The sequence below is a fragment of the Cetorhinus maximus genome, chromosome 3 (assembly GCF_964194155.1).
Source record: "Cetorhinus maximus chromosome 3, sCetMax3.hap1.1, whole genome shotgun sequence".
Lineage (NCBI taxonomy): Eukaryota > Metazoa > Chordata > Chondrichthyes > Lamniformes > Cetorhinidae > Cetorhinus > Cetorhinus maximus.
The window spans coordinates 54,450,373-54,466,094 of NC_135881.1; the positions used below are offsets into that span (position 1 = coordinate 54,450,373).

The window sequence follows — 15,722 nt, forward strand, 5'->3', positions numbered from 1 at the left end:
AATGACGCCTTCCATATGTACTACAGCACATGGTCCTCTTTGCTCACATTAAACATGACATCAATTCAGTTTACGATCAGCAAGGGAAACCTTTACATTCAAGCTAATTAAATAGTCACAGCTCCTATTGCATAGATGTGCACAAATGCAACATTCTTACCTAATGATTTCAGATAGAGAAGTTTACAAAACTTACAAAAGTTTACAAAAAATTTTAACTTATTTATTCGTGCAGAATGAGCATTCTTATGGGTGTTGTCAGAAAGGCATTATTTTTATTGTAGTAAGAATCATAAAGACAGTCTTGAACATCAGAATCACTTATTTAACATAGCTCTGGGATTCACAATTTTATAGGCACGTATTTTTAAATGTTTCTAGAAATCATTTGATTACATTTGCACAATTTCAATTATTTCTGCTGATGCTTCCCTGTTCCCTCTTTTATCTTCATACAGAGGGTTGGAAAAGGAAGTGGGTGCAGTTGATTCATTGGAAAACGCCTGTAAAAATGAACAAGGAATGCCAAACTTAGTACTTAAAAACATTTTTTTCTTGCATTATCTTCTGGCCTGTACCAATATAGGGACAATGTGCTACACCTAAAATCTGTATTCTTTTCTTTCATGAGCTTCTCACCATTTGCTGTACTTTAGGCCATTTGCAACCTTGGTGTCATATTTGACCCTGAGGTGAGCTACTGACCACATATTCGTGCCATCACTGAGGCTGTCTATTTTCCACATCTATAACATCGCATGATTTTACCGTGCCTCAGCTCATCTGCCCTAGTCTTAACTATTCTCCTACATTCTACCCTCTGTATAATTGAGGTCGTTCAAAATTCTGCTGCCTGTGCCCCAACTTGCACACAATGAACCACCACCCATACCCTCACAAATCTATATTGGCTCCTGGCCAAGCAACATCTTGGTTTTAAAGTTCTCATTCTTGTTTTCAAATCTCTCCATGGCCTCACCCACCACCCAGCAAAGCACCAGCACCCCCACCCCTCACCATCTCTGTAATCTCCACCAGCCCCAAAACTCTCCGAGATATCTATGTTCATCTAATTTTGGCTTCTTCACCCTGATTTTAATCACTCCATAATTCCACACATGGGAGGATTCGTTATTGGATCTAGTGATGGGGAATGAACCAGAGCAGACAAGTAAAAGTAGGGAAACATCTAGACAATAGTGACTATAATATGCTTTATGACAATGATAGAGAAAGACATAAGTATGATGAAAACCAGGTTAATAGATTAGTGGAATGCTGATTTTGAGGGACTGAGAATAGAACTTGGGAAAATAAAATGGGTAACAATATTGGGCGAACAATGAATAAGAACAACAATGGGAACTGTGTTCAACTGGCTACAGGAAAAATATATTATTCTAAATGGAATGAACAAGCCAAATACCAGTAGGAATCCATGGATGAATAAAGACATAAGGGGACAATTGAGGATGAGAGAAGAGGCATACATTAAGAACACAGAAAGCAGAGGAGTGCATGATAAGAGAGCATGCAAAAAGATTAGAAGAAAAGTGAAAAAAACAATTGGGACGGCAAAGAGGAACAATGAAATTAAATTATCAAGGAACATAAAGCAAGATAGTAAAATATTATACAGGCACATCAATAAAAAAGAAGGGTTTTAATGGGAATAGGACCATTAATGGCTAGACAGGATAATTGCATAAGTAATGATGGAGAGATGGCAGAAATATTAAATAAGTCTTTTGTTTTGGTATTTACCAAGGAGATAGAACAGTTATACATGACACTGAATGATGAGAAGAGTGATGATATAAGTGCATTTAAATAAATTAAAAGAATGTATTGAATAAACTAAACAAACTCAAAAAGGATAAAACCCCTGGCCCAGATGTATTGTATCCATATTTTAAAACAATGTAAGAAAGAGATAGCAGAGGCATTACTGTTAATATTTAAGAATTCATTAGAAAAGGTGTAGTGCCTGAGGACTAGCACTGAGCTAATGTCATTTCTATACTTAAGTAGAGGAACAGAACCTATATTGGCAGCTTAACGTCAGTGGAAGTAAAATAATGAAATCCTTATTAAAGGATAGAATAGAAGAACACCTAGAAATGAAAAATATAATAATGAATAGTCAACATGGATTTCAAAAGGGAAAATCTTCCTGACCAACCTTACTGAATTTTTTGAAGAGGTACGAGAGAATAGACAATGGTAGTGCAGTGGATGTGGTTTATCTGGATTTTCAAAGGTCTTTGATAAAGTACCCCATAATATATCATGAATAAGTTAAGAGAATGTGGAATCAGGGGACAAGTGGCAAAATGGATTGCTAGCTGGCTTCAAGGCAGAAAGCAGAAAAATGAGAGTAAAGAGTAGTTATTCAGAGTGCCAGAAGGTAGGAAGTGGTGTTTTCTAATTTCTCATTTTCTAATGAAGTCACTGTGTCATAACCCATTTATTATAGAACAAATCAGTACCATCAACCTTTGCATGCAGTGTGGGGGAATTTTCCCAACACCATGGGGGAGGTTTGGAGGTGGAGGAGGGCGGTGCTGGGAGAATGGCAAAAGAAGTGAATTGGGTTGACTTCCTGATGTGTTCCCACCTCCTCACAATTTTACTGGAGGCAGCTTCTTAACTGACTCCCGCAGGAATGTCCAATGTCTCTTCAAGTTCACATACAGGTTCTCAACCCAGAAATCAGCTCGACATCAGACTCCTGACTTGAATGGGAAAATTCAACCCAATGTTTCTCAAATTTTGGAAAATGTTAGGAAAGCAGATTTGAAACCTCTTTTCATTTCAATATAAAGTAATTTATGGATCTGAGGTATCTAGCAATGTGTGGTAACATTTAGTAACATCATCTTGCCAAGCCCAATGAACTGAATTTCACAGAATCACAGAATTGTTATAGAGCAGAAGGAAGCCATTTGGCCCACTGTGTCTGCACCGGCTCTCCGAATGAGCAACTCACCTAGTGCTATTCTCCTACCTTCTCCCTGTAACCCAGCAGATTGTTTCTTTTCAAATAATCATCTAATTCCCTCTTGAATGCCTCAGTTGAACCTGTCTCTACCACACTCTCAGGCAATGCATTCCAGACGTTGACCACTCGCTGTGTGAAAAAGCTTTTTCTCATATCACTTTTGCTTTCTTTTGTCAATTACTTTAAATCTGTGCCCTCTCGCCCTTGATTCTTTCACAAGTGGGGACAACTTCACCCTATCTACTCTGTGCAGACACCTCATAGTCCCAGGTACAAGGCGTTCAGAAAAGATAGGAAAGGAAGGAAAGGAGGAGGGGTTGTGGTATTGGTTAAGGAGAGCATTGCACTGCTGGAGAAAGAGGATGTCCCAGAGGGTTGAAGGACAGAATCAATTTGGCTAGAGCTAAGGAACAAATTACATTGCTCTATAGACCACCAATTGGCGAGAAGAACATAGAAGAACAAATCTGCAGGGAAATTACAGAGAGATGCAAGCATTATAGAGTAGTTATAACGGGTGACTTTAATTACCCGAATGTAGACTGGGATAGTGGTAGTGTGAAGGGCAGAGAGGGGGCAAGAGTTCCTCGACTGTGTTCAGGAGAATTTTCTACAGCAGTGTGTGTCCAATCCAGAAAAGACACAAGGTTGGACCTAGTTCTTGGAAATGAGGTGGGACAAGTAGATCAAGTGTCTGTAGGGGAACATTTAGGAGACAGTGATCGTTGTATTGTATGTTTTAGAATGATGATAGAAAAGAGCGATAAGCAACCCAGAGTAAGAATAATTAACTGGATGAGAGCCAACTTCGATGGAGCAAGAACGGAATTGGGCCAGATAGACTGGAACGAAAGATTGGCAGGAAAAGCTGTAGCTGAACAATGGGTTACCTTCAAAAAAGAATTGGTTCGGGCCCAGTCAAGGTATATTCCATCGAAAGAGAAAGGTAGGGCAAATGAATCCAGAGCTCCCTGGATGAAAAAAGAGATAGAAATTAAGGTAAAGAAGAAAAAGTGTGCTTATGACAGGTGCCAGGTAGAAAATACAGAGAACCAAGAGGAATACAGAAGGTTCAGAGGGGAGGTGAAAAAGCATATTAGAGAAGTGAAGAGGGATTATGAGAAAAGACTGGCAGCCAACATAAAGGGGAATCCCAAAGTCTTCTATAGCCATATAAATAGTAAAAGGGTGGTAAAAGGAGAAGTAGGGCCGATCAGGAACCCAAAAGGGAATTTACACATGGACGAAGGGGCCATGGCTGAGGTCTTAAATGAATACTTTGCATCCATCTTTACCAAGTAGGGAGATGCTACCCAGGCCATGACAGACTTGGAAGCTCTGTCACTCGAAGGGTTCAAAATCGATAAGGAGGAGGTGTTGAATAGACTGTCGGCACTTAAAGTTGAGGCACCAGGACTGGATGAGATGCATCCAAGGATATTGAAGGAAGTGAAAATAGAAATGGCAGGGGCACTGGCCATAATCTTTCAGTCTTCCCTAGACTCAGGGGTGGGGCCAGAGGACTGGAGAATTGCAAACATTACGCCCTTGTTCAAAAAAGGTTGTAAGGATAAGCTCAGCAATTATAGATTAGTCAGTTTAACTCCAGTGGTGGGCAAGATTCCAGAAAAACTGTTTGGGATAGAATTAGTAGTCACGTGGAAAAATATGGGTTGATAAGGAAGAGCCAGCATGGATTTCTAAAGGGGAAACCGTGTTTAACTAACTTGCTGGAGTTTTTTGAAGAGGTAACAGGAAAGGTCCATGAGGGCAATGCTGTTGATGTGGTGCACATGGACTTTCAAAAGGCATTTGATACAGTGCTACACAATAGACTTGTGAGAAAAGTTATAGCTCATGAAATAAAATAACAGGGACAGTAGCAAAGTGGATTGGATGAAAAATAGGAAGCAGAGAGTAATGGTCAATGGATATTTTTCGGGCTGGAGGAGGGTTCGTAGTGGAGTTCCTCAGGAGTCGGTATTGGGACCTTTGCTTTTCCTAATATAAATGATTTAGATCTTGGTGTGCAGGGGGCAATTTCAAAGTTTGTGGCTGATACGAAGCTTGGGAGAGTTGTGAACTGTGAGGAGGACGGTGTGGAACTTCAAAAGGACATAGAGAAGCTGGTGGAGTGGGCAGATAGGTGGCAGATGAAGTTCAACGTGGAGAAGTGTGAAGTGATGCATTTTGGTAGGAAAAACATGGACAGACAATATAAAATAAGGGGTTAAATTTTGAAGGGGTTGCAGGAGCAGAAAGACCTGGGTGTATATGCGCATAAATCATTGAAGGTGGCAGGGCAGGTGGAGAGAGCAGTTAATAAAGCATATAATATCCTGGGCTTTATTAATAGGGGCATAGAGTACAAGAGCAGGAAGGTTATGCTGAAATTATGTAAGACACTCATAAGACCTTAGCTGGAATATTATGTACAGTTCTGGGTGCCACACTATAGGAAGGATGTGAACACATTGGAGAGAGGGCAGAAGAGGATTACAAGAATGGTTCCAGGGATGAGAAACTTCAGCTATGAGGATAGTTTGGAGAGATTGGGACTGTTCTTGGAGAGAAGAAGGAGATTTGATAGAGATGTTCAAAATCACAAAGGGGCTGGACAGGGTAGATAGGAAGAGACTGTTCCTACTTGTAAAAGGATCAAGAATGAGAGGGCACAGATTTAAAGTGATTTGCAAAAGAAGCAAATGTAACGTGAGAAAAACCTTTTTCACACGAGTGGTTCAGGTCTGGAATGCATTGCCTGGAAATGTGGTGGAGGCAGGTTCAATTGAGGCATTCAAGAGAGCATTAGATGGTTATTTGAATAGAACAATGTGCAGGGACAGGGAAAATGCAGGGCAATGGTACTAGGTCATAATGCTCATTTGAAGAACCGGTGCAGACACGATGGGCCAAACGGCCTCCTTCTGTGCCGTTAAAATTCTGTGATTCTCATGATTTTGAATATCTCTATCAAATCTCCTCTCAGCTTTCTTTTCTCCAAGGAAAAGAGTCCCAACTTCTTCAATCTTATTTCATAACTGAAGTTCCCCATCCTTGGAACCATTCTCATGAACCTCTTCTGCACTCTCTCCAATGCCTTCACATCCTTCCTAAAATGCAGTGCCCAGAATGGTATGCAATATTCCAGCTGAGGTCTAACTAGTGTCTTGTAAAAGTCCAACATAACCTCCTTGCTCTTGTGCTCTATGCCCCTATTAATAAAGCCTAGGAATTGTATGGTTTATTAACTGCTCTCAACCTGTCCTGTCACCTTTAATGATTAATGCACATATTCACCCAGGTCCTTCTGCTCCTGCAGCCCTTTAGCGTAGTGCCCTTTATTTTATACTGTCTCTCCATGTTCTTTCATTTTTATAATTCTTTCAGAACAGCTTATGCAACACAATTATGCATCTTTATCATTGTTCCACAGTCTAGTAATGAGGCAAATTATGAAACGTTTTATTTACCCTAACTTAGCAAAACTACTTTTATCAATAGCTGGATCTGACCCTACCTTATACGAAGTGTGCCAGGGGTAAACACTGATAGCCAGACTAGTCAAAAGGTCGTCCACTGCAAACTGAAAAAGAAAGCACACTGGAGTGACACAACTTTGGCAAACAGTCAGTTACATTACATGGTTTCACACTGAGAACTGTCAGGAAAACAAACACCACAGAACAACATGACTAATCACAATTTTATTGAATAAAACTGGACAAATCCCAGGATACCATTCATACAGAAAGAAACATTTGTCTTGTGAACTTAGCAAGCCTTAACTAAGACTTTTTTGGGGTATTTTTTTCCATGTACCCTGCCAGTTGTAATTAGGGTTATTAGTATCCTGTAGATTTTGATTTAATGTAAGGATGCATAGATTTTATTTTGTTAACCTGATACAAGCCAATGGCATTAGACAGCATGTTTTACCTTCAGGGACCCCGCTTTTTCTTTCAATTTTCTCCCTTCCTCTCCCAAAGGCACAGGTACTTGTTTGGCTGCACTTCCCTAGGCAGTTATGGCCCTCTGAATACTTTTCACACGGAAGCCTAAACAGTGATCGCCAGATGCTTATTGTGCATGCATGGCACCATAGCAAACTCTCACCCTGCCCTCCTGAAACATCCATACCTGCTCACATTCCAGCAGGGATTACTAGATAGTCATCCGAAGCTGGAGAAAGGGACAGAATAAGGTCCCATTGTAGAGCCTCAAATGCAAACTGAGGAGAAAGCCAATATTTGATTTCTGGGGCTAGGCAATATAGTTAGCCTGTACCCACCATGAGAGCCTTTCCTTTTAATTCAAGCCTTTGCAAAGAACTATGATTGATTTTAACAAAATTTATGGTTGGAAATATTGCTTACTTATTTTACATGTTGAATTTAGTTGTAATAATGAGCGGAGAACTGCCTTGATGAAGTATGAACCCAACATTATGAAGCAAAAGCAATATCGACAGCTGAAATGACAGTCAGTGGGTTAATTATTTATTTGCTGACACTCACTTAACTTCCTTAAACAGTCAATGATAACATCGCACCTAGGACAGACATACCAACATTTGACATTTTAACAAAGCTGACAACCCATTTAAAATAAAAGAGTTATCAATTTTATTAAAGAGGAATTTCACTTGTATGCACTAATTATGTTAAAATAGCACACAGAGCACTTTCTTTTCTGCCCAGGCCTTGCTCCATAGGGACAGGGGTGACTTCAGCAACCTAAGAGTTGCAAATGGTACTGAACATTGTACAATATCAACAGCGAACATCCCCACTTCTGACCTTATGATAGAGAGAAGGTCATTGATGAAGCAGCTGAAGATGGTTGAGTTGAGGACACTACTCTGAGGAACTCCTGCAGTGATGTCCTGAGGTTGAGGTGATTGACTTCCAACAACCACAACAGCCTTCCTTTCTGCTAAGAATGGCTCCAACCTGTGGAAAGCTTTTCCCCGATTCTCATTGATTTAGTTTGATAGAGCTCCTTGATGCCACGCTCAGTCAAATGTTGCCTTGATATCAAGGGAGTCACTCTCACCTCACCTCTGGATTTCAGCTCTTGTGTCCATGTTTGGACCAAGGCTGTAATGAGGTCAGGAGCTGAGTGGCCTGGGAACCCAAACTAAATGCAGTAGCGGGCATGAAAAAAGACATTTTACCCACCGGCCTCAATGGTGGGTTTTAGCGCCATATCGTCTCCTCTCCGCCCCATAAATTATGCAGTCATGGGAAACATGCTGGATGGCTGGCAGCAGGTTTCCAATTGGCGCACCACTCCGTTATCTACCTGCTTCCTCATGCCAGGCATCATATTTAAATGCAAAACAAAAACAGAATTACCTGGAAAAACTCAGCAGGTCTGGCAGCATCGGCGTAGAAGAAAAAAGTTGACGTTTCGAGTCCTCATGACCCTTCAACAGAACTGAGTAATATTAGGCGGAGAGAGGAGCAGTACTTCTTCAAGGTAGGCATTTCTTGAAGAGAGGTGGCAGTCAATTAAACACAGTGATAAAAACAAAAAACTGTGGATGCTGGAAATCCAAAACTAAAACAGAATTACCTGGAAAAACTCAGCAGGTCTGGCAGCATCGGCGGAGAAGAAAAAAGTTGACGTTTCGAGTCCTCATGGACCTTCAACAGAACTGAGTAATATTGCAGCTGCGTGCACACTTCTCAATGGTTGCAGCCCAGGACTGCTCTGGTGAAGACATGGACCTGAAAGCCAAGAAGAATGCAGTCTCCTGATTCAGTGACACATCCCTGGGGCACCTTTTGGATGCCATGGAGGCCCATCGTGATGTCCTTTACCCCCGCTCTGGCCACAGGAGGCCTATCAGTCTCACTGTTCCGGCTTGGAAGGTGGTGGCAGAGTAGGTCAGTGCCAATGCTGCACAAAAGTGGTCATCCATCCAGTGCAGAAAATGGATGAATGATCTCATCCATGCACCAGGGTAAGAGAACCATCTCATCAATCTCAACTCACATACTCACAAGCCCATCACACATTCACTGGCATCTCACTCACAGCCAACTCAAGGGACATCAAAACTCACTATCTCACACACACCCTCACATCTCTATCTGGCCTCATCTCCTCTGGAGATCGCCTCCTCGTCCCATCCATGGCTCTATGCAGCACACACGCATGTCTGGCATCCTTCTCATTTAGCCTGGCATGCGCCTTGCTAACACTCTCTCCATCTATCTTTATGCAGGACAAGATTGCATACAATCAACGGGAGAGGTCGCAGGCTGGGGGTGGAGTGTAGGACTTCAAAGGTCCTCACTCCGTTCGAGAGTCACGCATTGGAGCTGACTGGAAAGGATGTCGACCATTCCTGCGGCGAAGGTGAGGTCGGCGGCGAACATCCACATGAATGCTTTCGCAATGTCGCTCAGAATCCACTGTTATGTGTTTAAAGCAGCTGGCATGCACTAATAATCTCCACTTTCTGTCCTCGGCACATCTGACATGTCGCTCTCAGGCAAACTTGAGCCTGACCCCAGTGCTGAGAGCACCTCAGATGAGGACCCTGAGGGCAGCACTGCTGAAGATCCATCACGTTGCTCACTACACCCTCCAACAGCGAAGAAACACACACTTAGGTGGGACCTAGATGTAGAGTAGCACTGGGATCACAATCTAGTGAAAACAGCACACAATCTGTTCCACAGCAGGATGAGGCTGAAACACCCTTGGTTGCAGACATTCGGAGGACCGCTGGAGGCAAGACAGCTGCTGAATCCAAGTCAGATTTTGAGCCTCTGGACTCGGTCCTCAATCAGTTGGTGGAGCTGCAAAGACAATCACGGGATCATCAGGCAGGGATGTCTGGTGCACTCCTTAGATTGCAAGGGACGATAGAGGAGTCCATCTGCCTTCAGACCGAGGTGATAGCGTCGGCATGTCAATGTACTGAGGTCAAAACTAGCAGGATGGCACTGGCCTTGGAGTCCTTGGTCTAGCACATTGGTCCTGCACTGCTGCATGGACTGAACTCCATCGTTATATAGTTGGTCTCCAGCAATGTCAATGCGAGGTGGATGCGGGGCAGTTCGATCTCACTCCAGCTTCACCTTCTCCTCAAGGAGTCAGTCAGGGACCATTGGGCACCCATAGAGAGGAGGACCAGCTGCTTGACACCCTGGGGCCATCCACCCTGGTGAACTGCAAGTTCAACGAGTGAGTCATTGATTTTCTCCTGCCCCACGTCATCCTTCTTCTATCGACTTTTTCTATTAGATCTGATTTCGGCACAGGTGGAGTGGTCCCTGGGATTTCTCTTGCATCTTGTCAAGAGAAGATCATGTAACAATGTGTGCAAGGGTACTCAGTAGTGTGCGAGTTCCTGTTCCTTGGCCCGTATTAGATATGAAGGTTGATTAACAAAACGATTGATCTGAAGATTAGATTGGTGAGTATATAGAGGTGTTGGAGGGTGTGGGGGTTGGTGGGGGGGTGGGTGCGGGTGGGGGCAATGGGGAGTAACCTTCCTATTATTACATGATCCAGTCTGAAAGAGGACAGCATCAATTACACAGTTTTCCACAGCAACAGTTTACTCCAGTGGAGTCTGGGGAAGTGAACTTTAAAAGAATAGCAAGCTTTAGTTAAACATTTTTTAATTAAAAATATGTTATGAAAATATGAAATTCCTAATAGGCAATAGCTGGCCGGCACAACAGGAACTTAGGGTCGGTGAATCAGCTATACATGACAGGCTAGGGCTGAGGCAGGCGCAGTCAGAACTGCTGTGTGATCCCGCAGCCACCAGCTGGCTGATTGGATTTGTGTATGGGGAGAGGGGCTGATGACAGTGTGTGTTGGGGGGCTGCAGAGAGAGCATTGATTACAGTGTGTGGGGGCGGAGAGAGGGGCTGATTACAGCGTATGTTGGGGGGGTGCAGAGAGAGCATTGATTACAGTGTGTGTAGGGGGCGGCGGAGAGAGGGGCTGATTACAGTGTGTGTAGGGGGGCGGAGAGAAAGCATTGATTACAGTGTGTGGGGGCGGAGAGAGGGGCTGATTACAGTGTGTGTGGTGGGGGAGAGAGGGGCCGATTACAGTGTGTGTAGGGGGGCGGAGAGAGGGGCTGATTACAGTGTGTGTGGTGGGGGAGAGAGGGGCCGATTACAGTGTGTGTAGGGGGGCGGAGAGAGGGGCTGATTACAGTGTGTGTGGTGGGGGAGAGAGGGGCCGATTACAGTGTGTGTAGGGGGGCGGAGAGAGGGGCTGATTACAGTGTGTGTAGGGGGGTGGAGAGAGGGGCTGATTGCAGTGTGTGTGGAGGAGGGTAGAGCGAGGGGCTGATTAGTGTGTGTGGAGGTGGGGAGAGAGGGGCTGATTACAGTGTCTGTGATGGGGGGCAGAGAGAGGGGCTAATTACAGTATGTGTGGAGGTGGGGAGGGAGGGGTTGATTACAGTGTGTATGGTGGGGGAGAGAGGGCTGATTACAGTGCGTGTGGAGGTGGGGAACGAGGGGCTGATTACAGTGCATGTGGGGGTGGGGAACAAGGGGCTGATTACAGTGTGTATGGCCGCGGAGGAAGAGAGGCGCTGATTGCAGTATGGGTGTGTGTGTGGGTGTGTGTGTTTGGTGGAGAAAGTGGTTGATTACTGTGTGTGTGTGTGTGTGTGTGTGTGTGTGTATGTGACTGTGTGTTGTGGGGAGAGGGGCTGATTACAGCATGCATGTGTGTCTATGTATGTGTGTGTGTGTTTGTTGGGAGAGGGACTCATTACAGCATTTGTGTGTGAAGTGGGGAGAGGAGCTGTTTACACTGTCTGCGTGTATGTTGTTCGCATGTGTTTGGTGCAGAAAGTGGTTGATTGCTGTGTGTGTGTGTGTGTGTGTGTGTGTGTTTGGTGGATATAGTGGTTGATTACTGTGTGTGCGCGTGAGAGAGACAGAGACAGAAAGAGAGGTGAGAGGGGCTGCTTACAGTGTATGTGTGTGTAAAGGGGAGAGGGACTGATTAGAATGTGTGCATGGTTCAGGGGTTGGGAGTGGGGGAGATGAGCTTCACTGACTCTTCTGCAACCCAGGAATATGAAGGGCTTCGCTGAAACCCACATGAATACTTTAAAATCATTTTTACAATGTACTTTAAAAACACAGGTTTTCATATTTAAATGTTGATCTATATTACATGAAGTTTAATAATTATATACTGAATGTTATAATGGTGCTTTATTGCTGTTTCGTTTTTGTTGCTGTCTGGGGTCATGTTAATTTTCAAATGTTAAAATGGAGCCACATTGGAAAATAGCTTGGGGATCACTGTTCTAATAGAAAAAGTGCACAATTATTTTTTCTAACTGTATCATCCTGCTGCTTTAATTAGCTGTGTGAAATAAATGCAAGAGCTCTTGTAAAATGATACATACCCCTGCATTCATATTTTCCCTTTCGTCACCATACATAATGTTGGATATTGAATCACATTTGGTTCCAGACGATGGTCTCCTATAATAAAAAATAATTTTGATTCGAATAGTCACAAATAAAACTCTTCAATATTAGGTTACATCTCAAACACAGGTACTTTCTGAGTACAAAGCACCTTTCGATGAATGTTTTCTACTTGTTTGTAGTTAAACATATTCATTTAGTCACAAACTGCCGGGCTGTCATTAAAATGTGTCACGTCACATTGCAGAAGGGATCTTTTTTTGGAGGTACGCGTAGGGCTTTGTATTATGTACCATGATTGCCTGCGGCACAAAATTGTCACAACTGGGCAACCAACGTCAGACTAGCTTTTGGGCAAATGCATCTCAAGCAAGCAAAGCACCCTTTATTTAGTAGCTACACTGGCTGTGTTCAGGAACAAGAACGTCTGTCAAAGTTTACTCCTTTAGCTTGTAGACAGAATACATGACAAGTTAAATCATGTCACATTATATGTCATGGTGGAAAAAGTTCACCGCGGCAGAAGTAGCACAAAGATTTTGTGAATCCTCCATTCCACAAATTTTTAAAAAATATTAATCATGACTTCTGAAAGTGCAGTTTTACTTCAGCATCTAAAATAATCAGAGTGTCTGCGTGTGTGTATACACACTTTCAAATGCTGAAGTGAGAGCACTATTAGATATCATGCCTCTCGGGCAACACTATAAGATGATAATGGAGAGTGAGTGGTGAAATAATGTAGGACACTAATACTTCACTTCTGTCATCTGGGTTTTAATTCAACCCAGGCTGAAACGGCAAAGGCTCCCCATTCTAATTGTTGTAGGGGACTCTTTGGGCATCTGAACACAATTGCAAGTGGTCAGGGCTATTGCATGTCCACATTTCATTGATATATTAGCAGAAAATTGGCAATATCACTCAGACAAGCCATAAGGAGAATGGTGTGGAAAATGGATAAATTCATTATCCCTGCAAATGGGAATGCTTTTTGGGGCACAGCATCAACAGAGAGTCGAAGGAGCACTGGGAGAACAATTACTCATATAGCCCCGCTTCAAATAACAGTTCCCCATTGGCTGCTACCTGCACAGCCAGTGTGCCATTCTTCAGTGATATCAGTGAGGATTGTGGGCCATGAAGGTAGTGACCCACAGTGCTGCCTGTCACTGGGGAATCCACATAAGTCTGCATAGCGACACATGAAGTGGTGGTAAACAAACGCATTTGATCTTACGGTGCTATAACTGACACGCTCGATTAGGTTTCTAGATGTTAGAAAGGTGCAGATGTGTTCCGTTTTGGGGAATAATATTGATATTGCTCACCTCGAGGAGATCAATATTTCAATGATTAATGTTCAAAAGTTATTCCCTGAGAGAAATATTTTTAAACATATGCCTCTCATATTTTCAAAATTATGAAATTTGAAAATGTTTGGAGATCACAACATACAAAACATAGAGACAGGCAGGGTATTTTACTGATGTTGCTGGCAACTTGTACTTTGGAAATTTGGGTGCTTGCTGTCCAGGATATTCTGACCTGGCAGTGCAGGCTCATGAAATCACCCCAAACATCCATTTTGCAAATAGTTTATGCACACTTATCATTCTGGCAATTTGTCGTATTTCTGGGAAGGGAACAGGTGAAACCAGCATTAGATAAATGCAGACAAGTGTTCTTCGATTTTTATGAAACATTAACAAGTCAAAAGCATATTGCTGTACTCAGCAACAAAAACAGTTCTCAATTTCTACAGTTCAAATACTCCCACAAAAATCTATAAGCTTTCAGGATCTTTGTTAGGAAACAATGCAGTTAATGAGAAGAAGCATAATACTTATATTTTTAATATGACGCAAGGCCTTATTTGATAAAATGCAAAATAAACATTGATGCTCAGTCACAGAAGTAATGACAACTACAGCAGCTTTGGCTGGATTTCTAATTTGGCAACTTTATTTTCATTATTAATGAGCTGTCCCCTTTTATTCCCTGAGTGCATGTCACAAAACTCATAAAACCAAAGTTATGATGTGTTATAATGGATTGGATCATGAGCTGAATGCATCTTGTATAAACTGGGAGACCGTATTGGTATTCTGCTTGTGCCACTTACATTTAAATTTGGTTGTTTTGCCATGAAAATTAATCACAGTAAGATACTCAACATGCTACGATACATCTGATTCAGCCTTACACTGCTTTCTAACTGAAAAAAAACCTTACATTTATACAGCCCTTTTCACGACCACTGGACGTAGCAAAGCACTTTATAACCAACAAATTACTTCTGAAGTGTAGTCACTGTTGTAACGTAGAAAACACGGCAGCCAATTTTCACGCAGCAGACTCCCAAAAACAGGAGTAATGTTTTTTATGATGTTTATTGATAAATATTGATTAGGGCACCAGAGATAACTCCCCTGCTGTTCTTCAAAGTGGTGCTATGGGACCTTTTAATCCAGCCAAGCAGGCAAATGGGGCTTCATTTAACATCTCATTTGAAAGACAGCAATCTCCGACAGGGCAGTATTCCTTCAGTGCTGTACTCAAGTGCTGGCCTTGATTTTTGTGTTCAAGGCTTGGAGTGAAAATTGATCCTCATTACTCAGAGGTGAGAGTGCTAACCCACTGAGCCACGTCTGGCATGCCAAAGATCCAATTGCTCTATACAATGAGCACCATTTATCCCAGTGATGCTGATGTTTATGGTTTCAAGAACCAACTTCTGTCCTCATGGAGTTCATCATACAATCTTATGGATCTGAGATGAGAAGAGATCTCGCCCACCCCTCACTTCACAATGTGTAGTGCAGACTCCTAACAAGTTCTGAGATGATTAACTATTTTAACATGCAGTTAGGTAAATATCAGATTGAAAATGCAATCAGTGGTTAAAGGGACAAGATAGAATGAGATGTATGATACTCCTGATTCAGCACTGCTTTATAAATGAAAAAAGTCTTACATTTATATTGCTTGTATTTTTTAAAATTTGTTCATGGGATGGGGGCTTTGCTGGCCATCCCTAATTGCTCTTGAGGAATAAGTGGCTTGCTAGGCCATTTCAGAGTCAACCACATTGTTGTGAGTGTGAAGTCACATGTATGGGCAGCAGATTTCCTTCCCTAAGGGGCATTGGTGAACCAGGTGGGTTTTTAAGACAATTGTTTCATGGTTATCATTAGATTTTTAATTCCAGATTTTTTATTGAATTCAAATTTCATCATCTGTCATGGTGGGATTTGAACCTGGGTCCCCAGGGCATTACCCTTGGTCTC

The 15,722-nt window shown here is 42.5% G+C and overlaps 1 protein-coding gene across 1 annotated transcript in view; it reads right to left on the bottom strand.

The window, feature by feature from the left end:
- Positions 1-262: 262 nt before the first annotated feature.
- The window catches only part of malrd1 (MAM and LDL receptor class A domain containing 1), a 314,776-nt gene continuing 299,316 nt past the window's right edge, over positions 263-15,722 (bottom strand). Inside the window, exons 28-30 of the mRNA XM_078535594.1 lie at positions 12,408-12,486; positions 6,522-6,587; positions 263-503 (exon numbers count right to left, since the gene is read on the bottom strand). Of these exons, the coding sequence (XP_078391720.1) occupies positions 393-503; positions 6,522-6,587; positions 12,408-12,486 (256 nt within the window). The 3' untranslated portion in view covers positions 263-392. The remainder of the gene's footprint in view (positions 504-6,521; positions 6,588-12,407; positions 12,487-15,722) is intronic.